Below are 21,299 nucleotides of genomic sequence, written 5' to 3' on the forward strand. Positions count from 1 at the left end.
AGAATCGGTTTAACAGTTAGTTAGAGAAAGTGAGATAGAAAAAGGAAAAACGTTGAAAACAGGAACAGAACCAGATCAAAGCGGCTCTGTGGTTAGCATTATTAGCAAAAAAAGAAGTGTATATGTTGATGATACAATGATACACTTAGCTTAAATTTAACTTACTGTTAGCTGGACTTTTTGACCGTTAAGCCAAGTTGATTTCGCTGGCTGAGATATTACCAGACATGGGTCAGCATCACTGATGTGCATTTAGTCAATAAACATTACTGAGCCTTTTATAGCAGGGATCAACAAAATGTTCATGTTTTTTTAGAATTAAACACACTGACTGCAGATGTACCATACTTGTGATTTAATATTTGTAATAAAAAATTTTAACATACAACCAAAAATGTACTTGCCTGCCTGTGTAAGAATGTAATTACAGCCACTGCCACCCAGAAAGAGGTTTTTAAAACATTCAGAACACTGAGCACGTCTTACACAAACATGCTACGGATAGGACAAGGCTGAGTTAATTAGCCGTGCGAGTCTTCAGTGCTGTTTCAACATGCCGTCTACTCTGCACCCCACACAACACCGATCTACAGTGCCCTCGCTTCACAAGCATCCTCCTTGAGAAGCTTAGGAAGCAGGCAAGACGGGAAACAAAACTGCCAAAAATTAAAAACCAGCAGTCACCTCCATCCACATAGAAAAATAAAAAATTTTGCTTTATTAGTTGCCCAAACAATATTAAAAAGCAAACCGTATCAGGGGTCACTGTGGTGTGAAACTGAAAGGTCACTTGGAAACTTGCTAAAGGGACTGTGTACAGCCATCTCCAAATCTCTACAGCAGACTGCAGCAAATTCAGGTAATCTGAGGAAAGCTTGTGGCAGATTGGTACAATTGAAAGTTTACATTATATACACAACATGAGAACCTTCGTTGGGACTTTGAGCACTAATTTAAGCAATCACCTAAAAACCACCAAGCATTTACTGGTCCTGAGAAACATGGATCAGTTTTTAATCAAGCTGAAATCACACAAACACTGCTTCACCAATTTGAAAAGACTTCTAAACTATTGCTGTGAAGACACCACTATTTTCAAGTATGTGCCTGAATACCATCTGTAAGGTAGTGAGGTGGACAGATTATGATTTTGGGACACGCTGAGTACAAGACACAGACAGTAATCAACACCTGACAACTAGACTCCAAACTCACCAATCAGCACCGTGGAAAAAATTTGAATCTGAAAATGTGTACGTGTTTAGCTGAACTAAAGCTGTGGGCAGAAGTAAGAGTTGCAGCTCACTGTGAGCCATAATGACTACCGTCTAACTTTAGCCTCCACACTCATATACTACTTGCTTTAGAAAAACTCATGACAAGTCCTGTAAAATCCATTAAGTGGAACTTATCTTCTCTATTACAGTTAATGCCACAACTGTACGGCGCTGGTTTGGTCTTCTAAAGTACGTGCTTCAAATTCAAACAAAGCCAGGGAATTAGAGACGTCAGGGACCAACACACTGCAGACAAGTATGTCTTAAAAATCGATCACATACTCCAGAAGAAAACAAATAAATTAAAGACCCATATTAGAGCTGAGTTCCGAGGTGCTCATGTCTATGGGCTTTTTCCAAACTCTGAAAAACCTCCTTCGTGTCTTCGAGAGCAACAGCACAGGCATCACTTCTGACCAAGCAACAGGATTCAACAAAGTAAAGTGACAATTAGATTTAATAAATTAATATACATACTTATTTTTTCCAAAGATGTACAGCGACATACTTTCGAATCCAAGTTGCCTGGATTTTTCATTTTTGTTTCTTTATAAACATGTGACAGCTCTTGAGCCACAGTTCACAGGCAATATCAAAGAGGCCAGAGTCACTGAGTGTTCTTTAGTATTGGACTGGACTTGGACATAGGAAATGATGGACATACACACAATCACACACAGCAGAAGGGATAGGTCTGGATCCTAACACTCGCATGCTCTTTTCCAAAGTCTTTACTCCTGTGGTGAGCTGCTGTGTGTAGCTGGGCTGGGTTTTCCAGCTTTACGTTCATAGTTCACAAGTCTTTGTCCTACGAGATACCTGTAAGAGCAAATAAATAATAATGATACATTTCAAAAATATGTTTTTTTGTATTTTTGTTTATGCATTTTCTCCCCTTTTTCTCGACTTTTAGCACATCCAACTGCCCGATTGCATCACGCTTCCTCTCCACTAATGCCAATCTCTGCTCTGATTGAGGAGAACGAAGCTAACCCACGCCCCCTCCGACACGTGGGCAGCAGCTGTATGCATTTTTTTTTCACCTGCACTAGGTGAGAGCTGATGCCGATCAGCCCTGTGTACGGAGAGACACACCTTGATCAACGCACTCCTTCACCGCCCCTGTGCAGGCGCCATCAATCAGCAAGCAGAGGTTGTAGTTGCATCAGTTACGAGGAGAACGTATCCGGCTTACTACTACTCCACCCCTATATGAACAACAGGCCAATTGTTGTTCATGTGGCTGCTCAGCCCAGCCAGATGGCAGAGCTGAGATTCGAAACGATGTATTCAAGATCCCAGCTCCCAGTTTTCACCGCTGCGCCACCTGAGCGGCAATTTTACAAATATGTTTTAAGCAGTAGTTTATGCTTCATTGTACATGTACAAGTATTAAACCTTTGAGTAACAACTGGGCTTGTTTCCGCAGCAGGGCAGTTATCACATACCTAAACTTAATAGAACCCTTAACAAAATACCAAAAGCTAACAAGGACATTGGGAGCTTAATGTTTTAAAAAGCAATTTTAGACATAAACGACCTGCAAACATGCTGCTTGAGGTGAACATTGTTACTTAAAAGATTGAGAAAGTTTTAAACAGTCAACTAATTCTTTAGTATCATCATTAAACCTCAATACTTTTGATTGAGTGGTGATACTTACTTGTCATTCTTGATGTGCTCATAAAGACGCTTAAACTGTCGGATTTGGAAAGACAAAATTCCCATTAGAACCACGATCATTAGTAGGAAAGGGTAGATTCTCCTTTGAACCAGGTTCTGCATCTCTGCGGTGACCCCTAAACACAGACACACCACAGAGAAAAACAATGTTTTAACTGGCTGGCAGAAACACATCACTTCAGGTTGGCTTTTTACAGCTGCACCTCCCAACAATGTTTTATATACTCTTAAAAAACTAGATTCAACAGAACAAAACCTGCTTTTTTAACCACCACTTCCTTTTACTAAATTACTACATACAATATTACTAAACCTTCGTAATACACATGAATCTGTAGCTGTTTTTCCTTAAAAAAAATTACATTATGTTTGGGCACTGAAGATATAAAAACTGTGTTTACCAAGCATTCTGTTAGTTAAGTAATACAAGTTGGTTTAAACAGACTATCTTACCTCAGACCGGCTGGTAGCTATCAACCTACTCTACAGAAATAGTGGCAGTGTCAGGCACCCACTGTCCATACCAAAATCACAGACCCTAAATCAGTACAGCAGCTAAAATCCTTTTTGACATTTAACCTAGATCTGTATTCACATTTTGCTCTTACTTTTAATCCAGTAAATTTCCCATGAGTTTTAATTTGTTTGGCTAAGCCAAGTGAACACTGGTGGTAACACACAGTGGATTCAAAAAGTACACTGATGATTTGCACACTTCATGTTGCAGATTTAATTTTGAATAAATATAACTGACATCAGTCTACACTGAATCAGCTATTGAGATAAATCCAGTCCAATTTCAGGTATCTAAAGCTTGCAGAGATGTAACCAAGAAGGCAAACAGCTGTAAATGTTAGCAAATAAGGGGTCTACAAAGTATTGCAAAAATACTCTGAATACCTTTGAGAGTAACAGACTCGATCCATTATTTATGGACTACATTAATAAAACGACATTATCTGTGTAAACAGAAAAAACTACACTGACACGGAGCTTTTAAGTATTACACAGTTTAATACAGTGCTTTAAAGTGCTGTATTAAAGTGCTGTATTAAAGTGCTGTCTTGTACCCACTAGGGTTTACCAAGAACTCACTACATGATGAGTTTTTAGAGATCCAATGGGGAATATGGGCTGCCAAAAAGCATTAAAGAAGAACAAGTGCTACAGTGTAGGGCTGAAACGATTCCTCGAGTAACTCGAGTAAATCGATTACTAAAAATCATCGATTCAAATTTTTTGCATCGAGGAATCGTTTAATCCGCACAACCATATACAGCTCACGGTGTTTTACACGGACGACTTTCACTTTTGCGCAGCGTGTTTAACGCTGTGTGCAGGTGACGTGAAGAATCTGAGGGCTGCGTCCCAAATATCTTAAACATAAACAGAACTTAACAGGACTTAATCCGGGTTCTTTTTGCGGACAGTTTAATGAACACTACGTATTTGGACACGTTCGCCGCTCCTGCGAACTGAACGTATCAGTTTAGGACGCAGCCGAGATTTGATAGCGCGGACTGCAAAATATAGAGAGAAAATAGCGAACAGGAGGAGACTGGACAGAGAAAACCACAGAAAGTTTGAGATCATTTTAAGCTGATCAAACTAAAACTCAGTATAACATCCACACCATCAGAGCGTCGTGTTTACTTTACTCATGTTTACTGACTTTACTTCGTTTCAACCACCACAGGCTTTTATGAAGATGTAGGCAAACACACACATACACACACATACACACACACACACACCAGATCTACCTCATCTAGAGACACAATCCTGACAGATTTTTATCCCCCTACAAACACCACAAAACCTCCCAACAATATATTAAAGCTTTATGTTCTGAGTGAGCTGTAGCTGAAACTTTGAGTTTTGAAAGTTGCACAAATTACAGGCTTATGTTCATGTATTTTTGTTTATTATTATTTATGACTTGATGACCTGATGTTTCAGGTTGCCTGTTTAAATTTTAAAAGTAAATTGATTTATTTTTTATTTATTTATTTTTGCATTTAAAAAATGTTAAACTGTCCTGTATGCAAGGAATACAAATGTACAGTTTGGTTTAAGAAACATGTCTTATTTAATCTAATATGTATTTGTTTTTGCTCTTTGTTAAAGCAAAAGTATTTCTTATCCGATTACTCGATTAATCGCTGGAATAATCGATAGAATACTCGATTACAAAAATAATCGATAGTTGCAGCCCTACTACAGTGTTTATGAAATATTCTAGAATAACGGGTCAGCTAAGCTAAAGTGCCACTATTATTACCATGCAGGTGAGTGTTTCGAAGTACCTGCTGTTAGATTGTGGTACAGACTGAACTTGGCAACAACTAGGCATTGAAATATAAATATATTTTATATATTCATACATAACATATGATCTAAATGTGCTGGATTACAACAGATATAATAACATATTATATAATGACATATATAACTATATAATAACAGATATTATAACATTATATGTTTATAACATATAATTCAGCTATTAAAAAGTAAAACGGGTCAGACCTGGACCATGTATTGTTTGTTTAAAGTATTTTTAGGATACCAGTTCAGTATCATTATCTGTTTTACCACATACTGTATATCTAACCCATATAGCGTATGGTTGCTGGGACATACCTATGATGGGGACGATGCCAACAGCAATGACATAGGGTACACACAGGGACAGCAGCAGCACAGCTATGACAGGGGCAGCTAACTTTCGGATGATGAAATGAAGGTCAATGTTGCGGATTCCGTTAGCATAGACCTACAACAGTGGCAAGAGTCATTTAACAAAACTTAGTACATGCTACTAGAATATACTGTATATGACAACTCTGACAGGGGGATGTAAATAAAGATGGCTTACCTGCTCAATGACAGTCTTCAACCACCACTGAGGGCCCATCAGAGTGATGGCAGCAATGATTTTGGCATGCAATACTCCTAATGCCCAGTCCTGAAAGAACAGTATAATGAAAAATTAGTCTAGAACAAACACTACACTACACTGCCCTAATGCCCAGCCCTACCCATTTTAATAAACAGGAGCAAATGCACACATTACCTGCCAAGGGTAGAACAAAGGTGTCTGGTCAAGTGGAACTCTAAGAGGAGCCACAATAACCAGCTCGAACAGCAGCCCCAACAGCAGAGGAATTACACCGGCCAACAGAACAGCAACGATGAGAGTCTTCAAAATCTGCACAACACACACAACACCCAGAAAACAGAACAAATGCTAAATGTATAAAAGGCATAATTCTAACCAGTAAATGCTTTAAAAACACATGGATGGGGTGGAGTGAAAGGGAAACAAGAGTGACTCTCAGTACCATTAGCGTCCACTCCTGAACTTTGAGCAGGATGACCGTGCGGCCCTGGGGCATCCACGCCAGCAGCACGGTGACAGCCCTTATAGACAGCCAGCACACATACAGGCCACATGCTGCAGTGTACAGCTCGTGAATTTTGGCAGTGCCGGTCCAGAATGACATGAGCCAACGACCAGCAAACACTGGCATGAGAAAAAAGAAAAGCAGAGTGAGCATTAAACAAGCATTACAGCCCCTTAAAACACCAGGTACGATAGAAGCCCTCAGAGCTGAATTTGGTACCCCAGCCATCAGGTTTAGCCACACCTGAGGAGCATGCTTCGATGTTCAAGTCAAACAGGAGAAAGCATGATGTATTTCAATTGTTTTTTTCTTTCTATTTAATTATTTCCACCCCAATGTGTAATCTAGCTCCTGCTACTACAGCACCCCAACTCACACTAAAAAACCCCACCTTTATAAAGTGTTTGACTTGCTCATAACTTACATAAATAGTTTGTTTCCACCTGATTATCACCTTATTCTAAATGCCCTTAAATTCTCTTATACTTCACCAAATTCGACAAAATCATGTCCAACTGCAAGATTAATTACACCTATAGTCCCAAACTATGTACAGTACATCTCAATGATCTATATGAAGGTGATGGTTGTTATATTATGTCAAAATATTAGAGGTTGCCTAATAAATAATTAATCATTGTGTATATATTATATTTAGGTGCTTAATTACATTAGACACACAGTTTTAGCTCACCTGGCAAAGTGAGACACACCAAACTAGCCAAGAGCAGTGTCACACACATGAACATGATCAGCAACACAATCTACAGTAGGAAAAAGCAACGAACATTAGAGATGCATAAAATTTCCTATTTAATATTCCAAATAATCAGACTGGTTTATAGGTTTTAGTGCAAAAGGTGATACCCTAAAAGGGAACTTCACAGGGCGATGGTAGGGCTGGAAGCCCACAGGACCTCCCTGCTGCAGGATGGCTTGGTGTGCAGCATGTAAACCTTCGCCCACTACAGGCATGACATTGGCATTGTTGCGTGGTTGCTGGTTGTTGTTGGCCGCCTGGTTGGCATTGTTTTCATTTTCTTCCTGGTCTCCGAGCAGATATGAGTGAAGATCTCTGAGGATTTGACCAAAAAAGCATCTCATTTAAAATACAGTAAAAGTCCTGAGATTTCCGATAGCTCTGACTGAATCCCAAATCATAAACTCATGTAGTAAATCACATATTACTATTACACTCCTAGTATGAAGCCTTACAACAAATATATAGTACTGATTTGTGTCATACCTGTTGACTTTATGCTAGTCTCATACTATTTTGCATCTCCCACAAGCCATTTTCAATCATGTATTGCAGTTTTTCTGCACGACACTCTTGCTGGCCAAGGAGTGACTAGCACTCACCTCATCCAACACGTGGGACTGTTGACTGACCATTTATTAAAGTAATATATTTTTTAAATTATATAATAAAATATGACTTTTATTACATCTGCAATGTGATATGACATGTGAAAGATTGAAAATAGTAATACTTGTCCCGCGGCCGGCTGTAGATTAGCCCTGGTCTACACATTTACTTTTATAAGTCATGGTTTATGACAACCACCACCTAAATCTTGAATTAATGTGTGTGTGTGTGTGTTCACAATTTACTGTCCTATCCTTAAATACTGTAATTGTTAAAAGTGCAGGCATAATTCTGAGCCTTTTATGAACCACCATAAAATACACAAGGACTTTAAGTGAATTTCAATGCAAGACTTACAGTAAGTAACCTGCAGTGACTGTCCAGGCTCTCACCAAACCTTTCAGCCACTGCCGTGTGTGTCCCTGCTCCAGCAGAGCTGGCAAGACCACCTGCAACAGCAGCAGCTCCAGAGACAGCTCACTCACGGGAGCATCACTGAAACACACACACAGTGAGAAAAAAAATAGTAGCCATATCTCTTGAGTAATAAACAGAACACTGTTATATCTCTAGTGATATTCTAGAGGGAATATACACATACTGTGTAACATGATCTCAGTATGATGAAACCCTCAGATTACGTGTAGTATCAGGGATGATCTTACTAGTACATAGCTTAGTTTCAAAAAGGCCTATAATATTATTACATTGATACAAGTAAAGACTCTTGTCTTTGTGTCTGAAATCCTAATACTTTTTCTGTGTAACTTTGTCTCTTATTTGGTCATAAATATTTATTTCCAAGTTTTACCACTGACTTATCCTCTAGTGGGTCTGACTCCCAAGATTCACTGGATGCATTGCAGTAATATGAACAGAACGTCAATCCATTGCAGGTCACTGCTAGGGAATTGAACCTTGGATCCCAGCAGTAGTAGGAGCAGGGTGGTTCCACCAGACTGTCATCTCCTAGAAGGGATTTGTTGCTGAGCCTTGTGCAACCTATGCTGCATCCTGTGGTCCCAGCAGCTGGTTTCCAGTAGCACTGGCTGTTTTCCTACAAGAAGGCTGACGTCACAGAGCTTGTTGTTTATACACTCATTTTCTTGCCATCTTTTCTTTACATACACTGTTATTATTATAGATCTGAAGTCTGTTGCTGGGATGTCACTGATTCGGGTCTCGAGAGCCTTTTTGCCACTGCATCAGCTTGCTCATTTCCACAAAGTCCCCTATGACCTGGTATGCAGCAGAATATGAGAGCAAACATACAAGAAAAGGCCTACATACTGAAAGACCAAGAGCTTGATATCATGGGGATTCAAGTTTATGTCCAGGTCCTTTAGATGTGGTTTTTTTCAATGGCTGAGTGGGCAAATGTTTCTGGGCTTTACTTTGTACCTTGGCAGGTGCTGTAGGGGTTGGCTGGGTTTTACTTGTTTGCCCCAAGTTTAATTATATACTGTAAAGCAAGTTTCACTCATCTGATGCTCAGCAGGCGTTCAGAAGTTAAATACCACAGATACCACAAGATCCTATCAGCTCCCTTGTTAAGTCAAGCAGGTCCCAGCAGGTCAGAGCTGACAGCATACTAGGCAGGAGGTCCTGAGGTTTTGGCTCCTTAGTGTATATCAAGTGTATATTAAAATGCATTGTACTTTACACCCATCATCAACCCAATAAAGTAAGTCTGAACAATTACAGACTATGGGGTCTAAACAATGGTGTGGGATGTAATTATCTGGGGTAACTATGGTAAAACAGTTATATTATCTGTTATATTGCTTGTCATATTTACCTGTACAGCATCACATTATAGGGAAGGAAGGATGGCAAGATGGTTTTGATTATCCGAATGGGTAGCCAGAGCATCAACAGGACAATTGAACCAAACACAACCTAATAAACAGGAGATAAAAAGTGACCAAAAAAAAAAATCTAATTAAAATACACAGAAATAAACATATGGTTCAATGACTAAAGTTTATAACAAATAAAACACTATATGCCCAAAAGTATGTACACCTGACCATGAGATTGTTGAACATCCCATCCATAACAACTGGCATTAGTATGCTGTTAACCTCCTTTCCCACTATTACATCCTACCCTCTTCTCAAAAAGCTTTCTACAAGATCTTACAGTCTGTTTGTGCAAATATGTGCCCATTCAGTCAATACAGCATTTATAAACATAGGCACTTATGCTGGATGAGAAGGCCTGGCTCGCAATCAAAGTTCATTTTAATCCCAAAAGTGCTAGGTGTGTGCAAGCCACTGGATGTCCTCCACAACAACCTCATCAAGCATTGAGTCTCTGTTGCGATGGGCTGGTGTATTAGACTGCTATGCCATTTTACATAGTTAAGTCCTGTTAAACAAAATGTCATAGACCCATATACCAGTAAAACACAGTTGCTCTTACCACTGACAGTATGAAGCGTCTCAAGTGTCTGTATATTGGCAGGTGGATCATCTCTTGTACTGGGTTAAAATCTGGATCATTAAGATTTCTAAGAAACCACAAGACTCCAGGCCTGAGGACCTGTTTATAGACATGGGTTTTAAAAATACATCACCACTATAAACCAGTGCTCTTTAAGGTTATTTAGTTAAATAAAAGACTTATTATAACAAATTACAAACCTCTCGGAGCAGGAGGATAAAAGATGCAAAGTAAAAGACGTAGACCATGCCTACAAGCCAGTGTAGGAACATAGTGGTGCCTGGAGCTGATTCAAAACTCAGTTCTCTGTCCTTCAGGGAAGCGTCAAACATTTCCTATAAAAATAACACAGCACTTTAATCTTACATTCACATTTTAAAAGTATTAATAATGCATCAGTGGCTCCTGTAATTCATACAAACCAGAGAGCAGATATCCAGCCACCAACCACAGATAAGGGGAAATACTCCAATCTCCACCACCACCAACAACGACACCTATAGAAAAGGTACATACACTAACTTAATATAAAATCTAAACAAAACTACCTATAGTAGAACAGATCATGGTTAATGTTTTTAAGCATTTTCTGTCATTAAGATTTAGGCTTTATTAAATAAAAATAGCTTGATATCATCTGGTCAGTACATGGATGTTTGTTTGTTTATTAGGATTTTAACGTCATGTTTTACACTTTTTGGTTACATTCATGACAGGAACGGTAGTTACTCATTACACAAGGTTCATCAGTTCACAAGGTTTTATCGAACACAGTCATGGACAATTTTGTTTCTCCAATTCACCTCAGTTGCATGTCTTTGGATTGTTGGAGGAAACCGGAGCACCCAGAGTAAATCCACACAGACACGGGGGGAACATGCAAACTCCACACAGAAAAGACCCGGACCGCCCCACCTGGGGATCGAAACCAGGACCTTCTTGCTGTGAGGCGACAGTGCTACCCACTTAGCCATCGTGCCGCCCAGTACATGGATATAAGTGCATTTATAAGCAGAGATAGCTCAGAGCAATTCAGACTGGATTTTGAAGACAGTTGGTCAGTAAGAGTTTAATTCAAGTTTCAAGGGATAAATAAGCTAACAATATTTATATAGACGCAGTTGGGATTTTAAAGGTATTTACAAAAGAGAAGCAATATTAGCTAATTTAGTTAGCAATGTTGTCCTATATTTGTAGGCTCATTGTCCATTCAGGCTGCAGAGTGCATTGGCACACTCTCGCTCTCTGGTCATTAATTATTATAATTATAATTGAACTCCCCAGAGTTTTACGACCATAGACAGGAGGCGGAAATCAGATAAGGTAACACAGTGTTATTTATCAAAACTACTTTAAGTGTAAATTATCAATTTAGAATTTAGACAGTTGGATCTGATTTTTATTGCTATCATTTCTCTTGACTTTTCATGTTTGTTTGTTTACAGGTGCACAAACAAAACAGATGTCTAAAGAAAGGCTTTAATGTGCTTTCCAAAAATGTATTTATAAAAGCTTAATTGCTAAATTAATTGTTAAATACTGGACACCTAAAATGTTTTGTCAGATATATTGCAAACAGCACCAGCAATGGCAGACTATTCCCACCTCAAATCTCTAGGCAGCAGGTAGTATTGGTGGCACTAAGTTTCAGCTATAAAGGCATGTGTTGGTTATGTCTAACTAGGCCCTGCATGCTGGTAAATTTATTGACTGTTGCCCCAAGGTTTGAGTAACTAAGTCACTGTGAGACTGCAGAGAACAGATTGTATTCTGGCATTCCTGAGTTTTCTGAATAGGCTCTCCCATTGTGACCTTAACCAATATTACAGCTATATATTAGAGATGTCCAAAATGTGGCCCGTTGGCATTTTTGAAACTGCCAGCAAAGTATTTACGAAATAAAATAAAGGATGGTTCGCTATAAGGCTGATTTTAAAAACGAAATTCCTAGTTTGAACACTGGGTGTAGGTATCGCGTTAAAAAAAATCTAAACCGCTGCCCAGCTAGTCTCCCTTATTTGTTTGTTTATTAGGATTTTAACGTCATGTTTTACACTTTTGGTTACATTCATGACAGGAACGATAGTTACTCATTACACAGGGTTCATCAGTTCACAAGGTTATATTGAACACAGTCCTGGACAATTTAGTGTCTCCTGGACAATTCACCTCACTTGCATGTCTTTGGATTGTGGGAGGAAACCGGAGCACCCAGAGGAAACCCACGCAGACACGGGGGAAACATGCAAACTCCACACATCTACATTAATGTTATCGATGTTATTGAGCTTTTGAATAGACGCTATAAAAAATGAGAAGTGGAAGTATGAATAAATGAAAAATAAACAGCAAATGCAGAAGATTTCAGGTATGTTGGTAAAAGTTCCGAGAAATATGTGTACATTTAATTCGTCAGTAAACAGTTATTGTAATGGTGTATAATAATTTTCCCTTTAGGATTAACTGTGAGTAAAATTCAAAATCCCCAGCACTGTCAAAATAGATAATTAAAGTTAGCTACAAATAAAAAGAAAATGTATGTAATAGTAATCAAGTAGTACTATTAGTTTTTTATTTGTGTTATTACATTATTGAGGGATGAATAAAGTACTTTAAACATCAAGCTTTAACATTCCTCCAGAAAGCAGTAACAACTTACCTTAACCACAATATAGCAGACTCCTAACAATCGTCGAGATCTTTGAAATCTTACCAGTGCTGCTAAACCCTAAATTTTCCTCATTAAGAAAAATAACTTCATTGTCATTTTACAGAACATTTTACAGAGTATAAACTCCAATAAACATAGATCAGCTGATCTACGGCATTGTTTGGATCACTAAACACTTTTTATCTCAAAGACTGTTACACTGAATTTTACACCGATCAGCCATAACATTAAAACCACCTCCTTGTTTCTACACTTGCTGTCGATTTTATCAGCTCCACTTACCATATAGAAGCACTTTGTAGTTCTACAATTACTGACTGTAGTCCATCTGTTTCTCTGCATGCTTTGTTAGCCTCCTTTCATGCTGTTTCTCAATGGTCAGGACCCCCACAGGACCACTACAGAGTAGGTATTATTTGGATGGTGGATCATTCTCAGCACTGCAGTGACACTGACATGGTGGTGGTGTGTTAGTGTGTGTTGTGCTGGTATGAGTGGATAAGACACCTCACTGTCACTGCTGGACTAGGAATAACCCACCAGCCAAAAATATCCAGCCAACAGCACCCCATGGGCAGCGTCCTGTGACCACTGATAAAGGTCTTGAAGATGACCAACTCAAACAGCAGCAATAGATGAGCGATCGTTTCTGACTTTACATCTACAAGGTGGACCAACTAGGTGGGATTGTCTAATAGAGTGGACAGTGAGTGGACACGGTATTTAAAAACTCCAGGAGTGCTGCAGTGTCTGAACCACTCATACCAGCACAACACACACTAACACACCACCACTATGTCATCATCGCTGCAGTGCTAAGAATGATCCACCACCTAAATAATACCTGCTCTGTGGGGGTCCTGTGGGGGTCCTGACCATTGAAGAACAGGATGAAAGCAGGGTTAAAAGGTATGTAGAGAAACAGATGAACTACAGTCAGTAATTGTAGAACTACAAAGTGCTTCCATATGGTAAGTGGAGCTGATAAAATGGACAATGAGTGTAGAAACAAGGAGGTGGTTTTAATGTTATGGCTGATCAGTGTATATTAGCTGCAAAAAATGCTTTGTTTTATTTTATGGTTAGAATGGAAAAGGATACGTGACAAACGATGAGTGTTACAGCCAGTAGGACATAACCAACAATAGTGGTTATCAGGCCCTCAAAGTGGGAAGCGCGAACCTAACAACAGAACAGACTTATTATTAATCTCCTTCTAACATGCAACACAGATGTTTATTATGAACATTGATGCTGCAAGTATGCACTCACATAATCTTCAAAACCAAGTCCAACCACAGAGAAGTGCCCAATGTGATATGGACAAAATGCTAGGAAAAAGGGGAAACTGTCATTTCAAAAGCATGCAAACATTTGGCTATTAAATGTAATTCAATAACAATCTTATATGCTTACCAAAGACCAGAATAAATAGTGTGTTCAGAGAAACAACCCAGAAGACATGCTCCTGAAACAAACAAAAAAACAACAACATTAATATACATTTTCATTTTTCTACCAAATTTCAGAGAATAATATTTTTACCCACCAAGAAAACTAGAGAGCCGTCCAGCCCAAGCATCTGTCAAATAGAAAAATAAAGCTTTTTTTTTTATTTATTTTGTTTTTATTTTTTTTATTTTTTTAGAAGTGATGTTATGCTGCAAGATGATTTATAACAGACGATGAAGAGCAGACTCACCCTCTCCCATGTGAGCTCCTCAGCAGCACGGTCCCATTCCAGAGCATTCCAGTTCATATCATCTGCACAGAAAACACCAGTCTAGAGACACATTTCTGAACTCTTAAAGCAAATAAAAAGAGGATGCATTGTAAATTGTGCTTTGCGTGTGGCAAATTCAGCACATTAATGTCATCTGAAATGATAAATGTCCAGTTTAATAAGGCTAGCGTTTCCTATGAAAACTGTGGCAGGAACCGCCTACTAATTGTTAATAAAGGCTTCAAAAGTTAACATGGTGTAGCCGCAGAGACTTGTGGTCCTAGGTAATATAAATTTAAAATATGGTCAATGAATCAATCTAGACACCAGACTTGTGCATTCAGACACAAAACAGTGCATGATTATTTGGAACGCTTCTGTAAAGCTAATCTGGCAACCTTGAACAAGCAGTTTTAAAACAACATTCCTTTCCTAAATCATTTTAAAACGAGCCAGTTAATAAATCCAATGCATGCCTGTTGCTCAAACTCTTTTTAACCGAATGTAGCTGACATGTTTTAGATTTTAAGGTAATGTTTTACACTTTGGTTACATTCATGACAGGACAGGTCAATCCCTGTCACAGGCAATTTTGTATCTTCAATTCACCTAACTTGCATGTCTTTGGACTGTTGGAGAAAACCCATACAGACACGGGGAGAACATGCAAACTTAACACATAAAGAACCTGAACTGTTCCACATGGAAATTGAACGCAGGACCTCCTTGCTGTGAGGCACAGTGCTACCCATCGGGCCACCGTGCCTCCCCAGCCTACATGTGATTGAAACCAGACCAAAAAAAAACATAGTACACCTAGACTGCAGTATTTACTGCAGCATTTATAGCAAGGCACTTTTAGAAAATGCCTCAAGAATTGTCTAAAGCTGTTACACACCAAGACATGGCAGCTTGGCACTCACAAATATGTGTATCTATGCCAGGTGGCATTAGTAACTTTTCTTAATTTTTTAAAAATCTCACCACAAAAGATGATCTGTGGTCTCTTCAAAAGTGATTAACTGAACTATAGCACAGTTGCATTTGTGCTTGAAACATCTTCAAATATCCCAATTTTGGTGTACTTCCTAAATAACATTAGGTCAGTGGGGTCATATGGGGGTTCCTTTCAAATGATTGTTAAGATAGAGGGGGTGGGAAAGTTTACAAGACAAAAACATCTGTATAACTGTGTACATCTAAAAAGTGCAATTATATGAAAGATGCTCATAAACTGACTCCTGAATAGACATACTATAATAGTTTGCTCTTTAATCAAGCTGTGTTATTACTTAAACAAGCAGCACGGAAATTAGAACGCAAGTGGCGTCACACTACACTGGAAGTGTATAAGATTGCTTGGAAAGATGCTCTAACTGAGTATAAACATGCACTTATAAAAGCTAAATCTTTATATTATTCGTCCCTAATAGAGAAAAATAAAAACAATCCTAGATTCCTTTTTGAGACAGTGTCCAAATTAACTAAAAACGTTAATGAAACTGAATCTAATATACCACCTGACTGTACCAGCGATGATTTTTTGTAATTCTTTAATGACAAGATAGAAAAAATACGACTTCAGAGTCAGTGTGTCACTTGCCAATGTTAAGTATGGACTCACTCCGAGCAGCATTGGTGATAATAGTAACGAGTTAATCCAACTAAATTCCTTTAATCCAATCTCCCAAAATGAACTAACTGTGTTGATTAAATCATCTAAGTCATCATCTTGTATACTCGATCCTGTTCCAACTCGTCTACTTAAAGATTTACTCCCAGCTATTGTAGAGCCCCTGCTTACATTAATCAATGCATCCCTTAGCCTAGGGTATGTACCTAAATTGTTTAAAAGTGCCGTTATTAAACCCCTGATTAAAAAACCTAATCTTGATCCACATGTACTAGCTAATTATAGGCCAATTTCAAACCTTCCTTTTGTCTCTAAGATATTAGAAAAAGTCGTTTCCAAACAGCTATGTTCTTATTTGAATGAAAATTGTATTCATTAAAAATTTCAATCAGGATTTAGACCCAATCATAGTACCGAAACCGCATTAATTAGAGTAGTTAACGAGTTGTTAATGTCTTCTGATAATGGATGTGTCTCTTTTCTTGTTCTATTAGATCTTAGCGCAGCGTTTGATACGGTCGATCATAACATTTTACTGGATAGGCTAGAAAATACAGTAGGTGTTAAAGGACTTGCACTCTCTTGGTTTCAATCATATCTGACTGACCGCTTGCAATTTGTTTATGTAAATAATAAATGCTCGGAAACTACAAAAGTAAAGTGTGGTGTTCCACAGGGGTCGGTACTTGGACCGCTATTATTTACACTCTATATGCTTCCACTAGGTGAAATTATTCATAAACATGGCATAAAATTTCACTGCTATGCAGATAGCAGTGTATATATCACAGCTGTATATATCAGCCAAACCAAATGATACTGACACAATCAGTAAGATAGAAGATTGTGTAAACGACATAAAAAACTGGATGTCGTGTAATTTTCTTTTACTTAATTCAGATAAAACTGAGGTTTAACTTCTTGGCTCTAAAGCTGCAAGAGACAAGTTGTCTAACCTGGTGCTAAACCTAAACACTTTCTCTGTTACTCCCAGCTCAGATGTAAAAAACTTGGGTGTCACAATAGATTCAGATCTTTCCTTTGATACACACATTAATAATATTACTAGAGTTGCTTTCTATCATTTGCGTAATATCTCTAAAATAAGAAATATACTATCTGTTAATGACGCTGAAAAACTGATCCATGCGTTTATAACTTCTCGGTTAGATTATTGTAATGCTCTTCTAACTGGATGCTCTGGTAGATCCATAAACAAACTCCAGTTAGTTCAAAATGCAGCAGCTCGAGTGCTAACTAGAACTAAAAAATTTGATCATATCAGTCCTGTTCTATCATCTCTACACTGGCTGCCAGTTAAATTCCGCATTGATTACAAAATACTTTTACTAACCTATAAAGCGCTACATGGTCTGGCTCCACAGTATCTGAGTGAACTTATTAATCACTACAGCCCAGCGCGTCCACTTCGTTCACAAGATGCAGGGTTACTTATAGTTCCTCAAATTAAAAAGACCACAGCTGGTGGAAGAGCCTTTTCTTACAAAGCTCCACAACTCTGGAATAATTTTCCTGCCTCTATTCGGGATTCGGACACAGTCTCAATGTTTAAGTCTAGACTGAAAACATATTTATTTTCTCAGGCTTTTGATTAATATAGACAAAGGCGCAGAGCTTGGGGGTTCTTGGTCATAGAAACTTGTGGTGATCAGGGATGTTGGGTTGCTGTCGTTCTGCCTCTCTTGTCCGATCACTCAGGTTTGGGTAGGAGAGGTGGGCGCTGATGTCCTGTGAAAGCCTTCATGACCTTGTTACCTGCTCGCTCTCCCTTTTAGTTATGCTGTAATAATTAGGACTGCCGGAGTCTAAAACTCTGTAAAATTGTTTTACTCAACTAGCATTGTACATTATTAACTACATTCTTTGTTGTTTTACTCCAAAGGCAATCTGATGGAAACCTGTTTACCCGCCGAGGTTAAGGATTAAAGTCGAGACTGCCGTGACAACTATGCTGCTCCTGCCGGATGTGACGGGTCTGGAGTAATTGCACCAAGAATGACAAGAAATCACTACAGACATTATTGAAGACTACAGCGAAGAACAACTCTATTATTATTTATCTATTTATCTATTTATTACCAGTTATAACTTTTAAATCATTTAATTCTGTGTTTGTATGCTCTGTGTAAATCGTGTATTTATTTAAAGTATCCTCCAGGCCACCCAAGAAGGATGGGCCCTGCTGAGTCTGGTTCCTCTCAAGGTTTCTTCCTGTAATTTTCAGGGAGTTTTTCCTTGCCACAGTCGCCCTCGGCTTGCTCAACAGGGTTTTTTTTGTATCTGTTGGTCCTGGATCTTGTAAAGTTGCTTTGAGACAATGTCTATTGTAAAAAGCGCTATATAAATAAAGTTGACTTGACTTGACTCAGAACATATTTAGTCTGAAAGCATGCACTAAAAAATAAAAAAAACATGTACGTACATACTTTAAAACAAACCGTTTAAACAAATTCTTTCTAATTACTTACTGTAGTCCATGGGGCAGGGGTTACATACCTTGTGCACCATTGTTGCCATCAGCTGCATCTTCAGCACCTGCCTCTTCCTCATCTTCGTTTTCCATTTCCATTTCCTCAGCTTGGTCAGGCTGGGCATCAAGCACTTCAGCTGCAGCGGCGTTTTCCACTGGGGGGTCAGCTGGCGCCGGCACAGGCTGATTCTCCACACCTCCATTTCCGGCACCTGGAGGCTAAACCAACACAAACAGATTTATTGATAAAAGTGTTTAGGACAAGTATACCAGAAAGGCTAGTCACAGGAGGAAAGCGGCGTCCTGACTTTTTGATCGTGGGCTGGACTTTACCATATTAAAATTATCAAGTGCATGTTTGTAACATGGATTGTGGTAACATGACGTCATGTGGAGTCGTACATGATTGACGGTGCCGACTCCTTTATTTACAGTTCAAGGGCTCTGGTCTCTGTCTCTCAAGCATTATTTGCTTCAGGTCCTCCATATACTGGCCTTATGAATGAGATCTCCATGGGGTCCATTTATTTTCAGCCTTTGTCGTGTGTGCTTAATTATTTTGTGTGTGCTTAATCAGCCTGATATGCCGGGTTGAAGATCTATCTTACAACTCATTTTGCTCTGACACCATCACTTTTAGCCACTCAATACAAATGTGAACGTCAGTCTCGGTTGGAAGAAACATAATACACATTTTAAGAAAATAAAGTCACTATTAAATGAAAGTTCAACTTTGCTCCTGGATTTCTGTGTGGTCCAAAATGTAACTGTTGTATTTATATTGTTTAAATAATTGGCCAACCCTTTTTAAGACTGTGTCAAAATTAAGAAAGCTTGTAAGTTGCATTAATTTACACTTTCATTTAGTACAAGTAATAGTACTTTTATTTTGAAGTGTCTGTTCAAGGTTATGTGCAGGTCTGGTTGAGCTGCCAGCAGCAAAAAAGCCATGTGTCTGCCTGTGCTTCAAGAGAATCATACTAAATTAATTTTGTGCTATTAGTTTCCTACAACTTTTATCTACTTTTTACTGTATTTTTGAGTATGCTGATAAATATCAGCTGTGGGAGAAAAACATTTCTTCCTAGTCAGTTCAAGCTAATTTACGGACTAAGTAAATTTAGGTACACGCAGTGTGTGCTTGCAAGTTTGAGGAGGTAATCCTCTAGCTCATCCTGTAACTTTAAAAGGCGACTGGCCAGGCACCCACACAGACAAGACTGTCAGGAGGGAAGGTCAAAGAGATTACTACACAGCTGTCAGAGGGAGCGTGTGTTAGGTACTGCAGTGGAGAGGATACAGCTGGGTAATTGGATATGACTAAACTGAGAGAGAAAGGGAAATATGTATATATATATATATTTTTTTTTTTTAAGACATGCTACCTTTGTTTTCTTTCTTTTTAATAGTACCTTCCCCAAATTTCTTGCAATTTGTAGCCATTTCTTATCTCCTTATTGCGCAACACTCATGCAGGCAGAAGAGGGATGCAGTTTAGCACACACCTTCTTCAGCACATGAAGCCACTCGATCAGACAGCACTGTGCAAATCTTTGAAGAATATCATCTGTTAAAAGGTTTTACCCCTTAACCTTAGCCAAAATCTTCCATACATGCCACTCACATGCACAAACTTATCTTCATGTTTAAATACGTAATCCTCTAAAACAGGGGTGTCAAACTCACGGCCCGCGGGCCAGATCCGGCCCGCCGCGTCCTTTGATCCGGCCCGCGAGAGCTTAAACGACTGTATGATTGTTGTGATGGTTCTAGTCCTTACAGAGACGCGCTTATAATTTAATGCGCTCCTGCGCCTTTAAGAGACAAACGTGACATCGTAGTCATGGCAACTAACTTTACCCTCGCTAAGAAGCCATGTGACTTTTACGGCAAAAGAACGCGGGGTAGCGTAGTCAGTAACGTAAACAATAATAAATAAATACAAATAATTATATTGCAATATAATACCCAAGCATCGTCTGTAAGTAGTGGCGTTTATATTCTCAGTTGTTAGTAAAGAGTATACAGTGGCTTGAAAAGGAATCATACCCCTTGAACTTTTCCATATTTTGTCACATTACAACCACAAACAAATATATTTCACTGGAATTTGATGTGAAAGACCAACACAAAGTGGTATACAATTGTGAAGTGGAAGGAAAATTATACATGATTCAAAACATTTTTTACAAATAAAAAACTGAAAAGTGCGGTGTGCAAAATTATCCAGCCCCCTTTTCTCTGAGTGCAACCAATTGCATTCAGAAGTTGCCTGATGACTGCTAATGACTAAAAAGAGTCCACCTGTGTGTAATCTAATCTCAGTACAAATACAGCTGCTCCGTGACGGCCTCAGAGGTTGGTTAAGAGAATATTGGGGAGTAAACAGCATTATGAAGTCCAAAGAACACACCAGACAGGTCAGGAATAAGGTTGTGGAGAAGTTTAAAGCAGGCTTAGGCTATAAAAAGATTTCCCAAGCTTTGAACATCTCATGGAGCACTGTTCAATCCATTATCCGGAAATGGAAAGAGTATGGCACAACTGTAAACCTACCAAGACAAGGCCGTCCACCTAAACTTACAGGCCGAACAAGGAGA

General features: G+C 38.8%; 1 protein-coding gene across 1 annotated transcript in view; it reads right to left on the reverse strand.

The window, feature by feature from the left end:
- Window positions 1-340: 340 nt before the first annotated feature.
- The window catches only part of marchf6 (membrane-associated ring finger (C3HC4) 6), a 41,982-nt gene continuing 21,023 nt past the window's right edge, over window positions 341-21,299 (reverse strand). The window contains exons 7-26 of the mRNA XM_062993962.1: window positions 18,726-18,918; window positions 14,555-14,616; window positions 14,402-14,434; window positions 14,269-14,320; window positions 14,125-14,183; window positions 13,954-14,034; window positions 12,841-12,909; window positions 10,604-10,678; window positions 10,382-10,516; window positions 10,161-10,280; window positions 9,535-9,635; window positions 8,094-8,231; window positions 7,235-7,442; window positions 7,062-7,131; window positions 6,305-6,486; window positions 6,037-6,171; window positions 5,839-5,928; window positions 5,604-5,736; window positions 2,941-3,076; window positions 341-2,096 (exon numbers count right to left, since the gene is read on the reverse strand). Of these exons, the coding sequence (XP_062850032.1) occupies window positions 2,009-2,096; window positions 2,941-3,076; window positions 5,604-5,736; window positions 5,839-5,928; window positions 6,037-6,171; window positions 6,305-6,486; window positions 7,062-7,131; window positions 7,235-7,442; window positions 8,094-8,231; window positions 9,535-9,635; window positions 10,161-10,280; window positions 10,382-10,516; window positions 10,604-10,678; window positions 12,841-12,909; window positions 13,954-14,034; window positions 14,125-14,183; window positions 14,269-14,320; window positions 14,402-14,434; window positions 14,555-14,616; window positions 18,726-18,918 (2,160 nt within the window). The 3' untranslated portion in view covers window positions 341-2,008. The remainder of the gene's footprint in view (window positions 2,097-2,940; window positions 3,077-5,603; window positions 5,737-5,838; window positions 5,929-6,036; window positions 6,172-6,304; window positions 6,487-7,061; window positions 7,132-7,234; window positions 7,443-8,093; window positions 8,232-9,534; window positions 9,636-10,160; window positions 10,281-10,381; window positions 10,517-10,603; window positions 10,679-12,840; window positions 12,910-13,953; window positions 14,035-14,124; window positions 14,184-14,268; window positions 14,321-14,401; window positions 14,435-14,554; window positions 14,617-18,725; window positions 18,919-21,299) is intronic.

This window comes from Trichomycterus rosablanca, chromosome 4 (genome assembly GCF_030014385.1).
Source record: "Trichomycterus rosablanca isolate fTriRos1 chromosome 4, fTriRos1.hap1, whole genome shotgun sequence".
In the NCBI taxonomy this organism is placed as follows: Eukaryota; Metazoa; Chordata; class Actinopteri; order Siluriformes; family Trichomycteridae; genus Trichomycterus; species Trichomycterus rosablanca.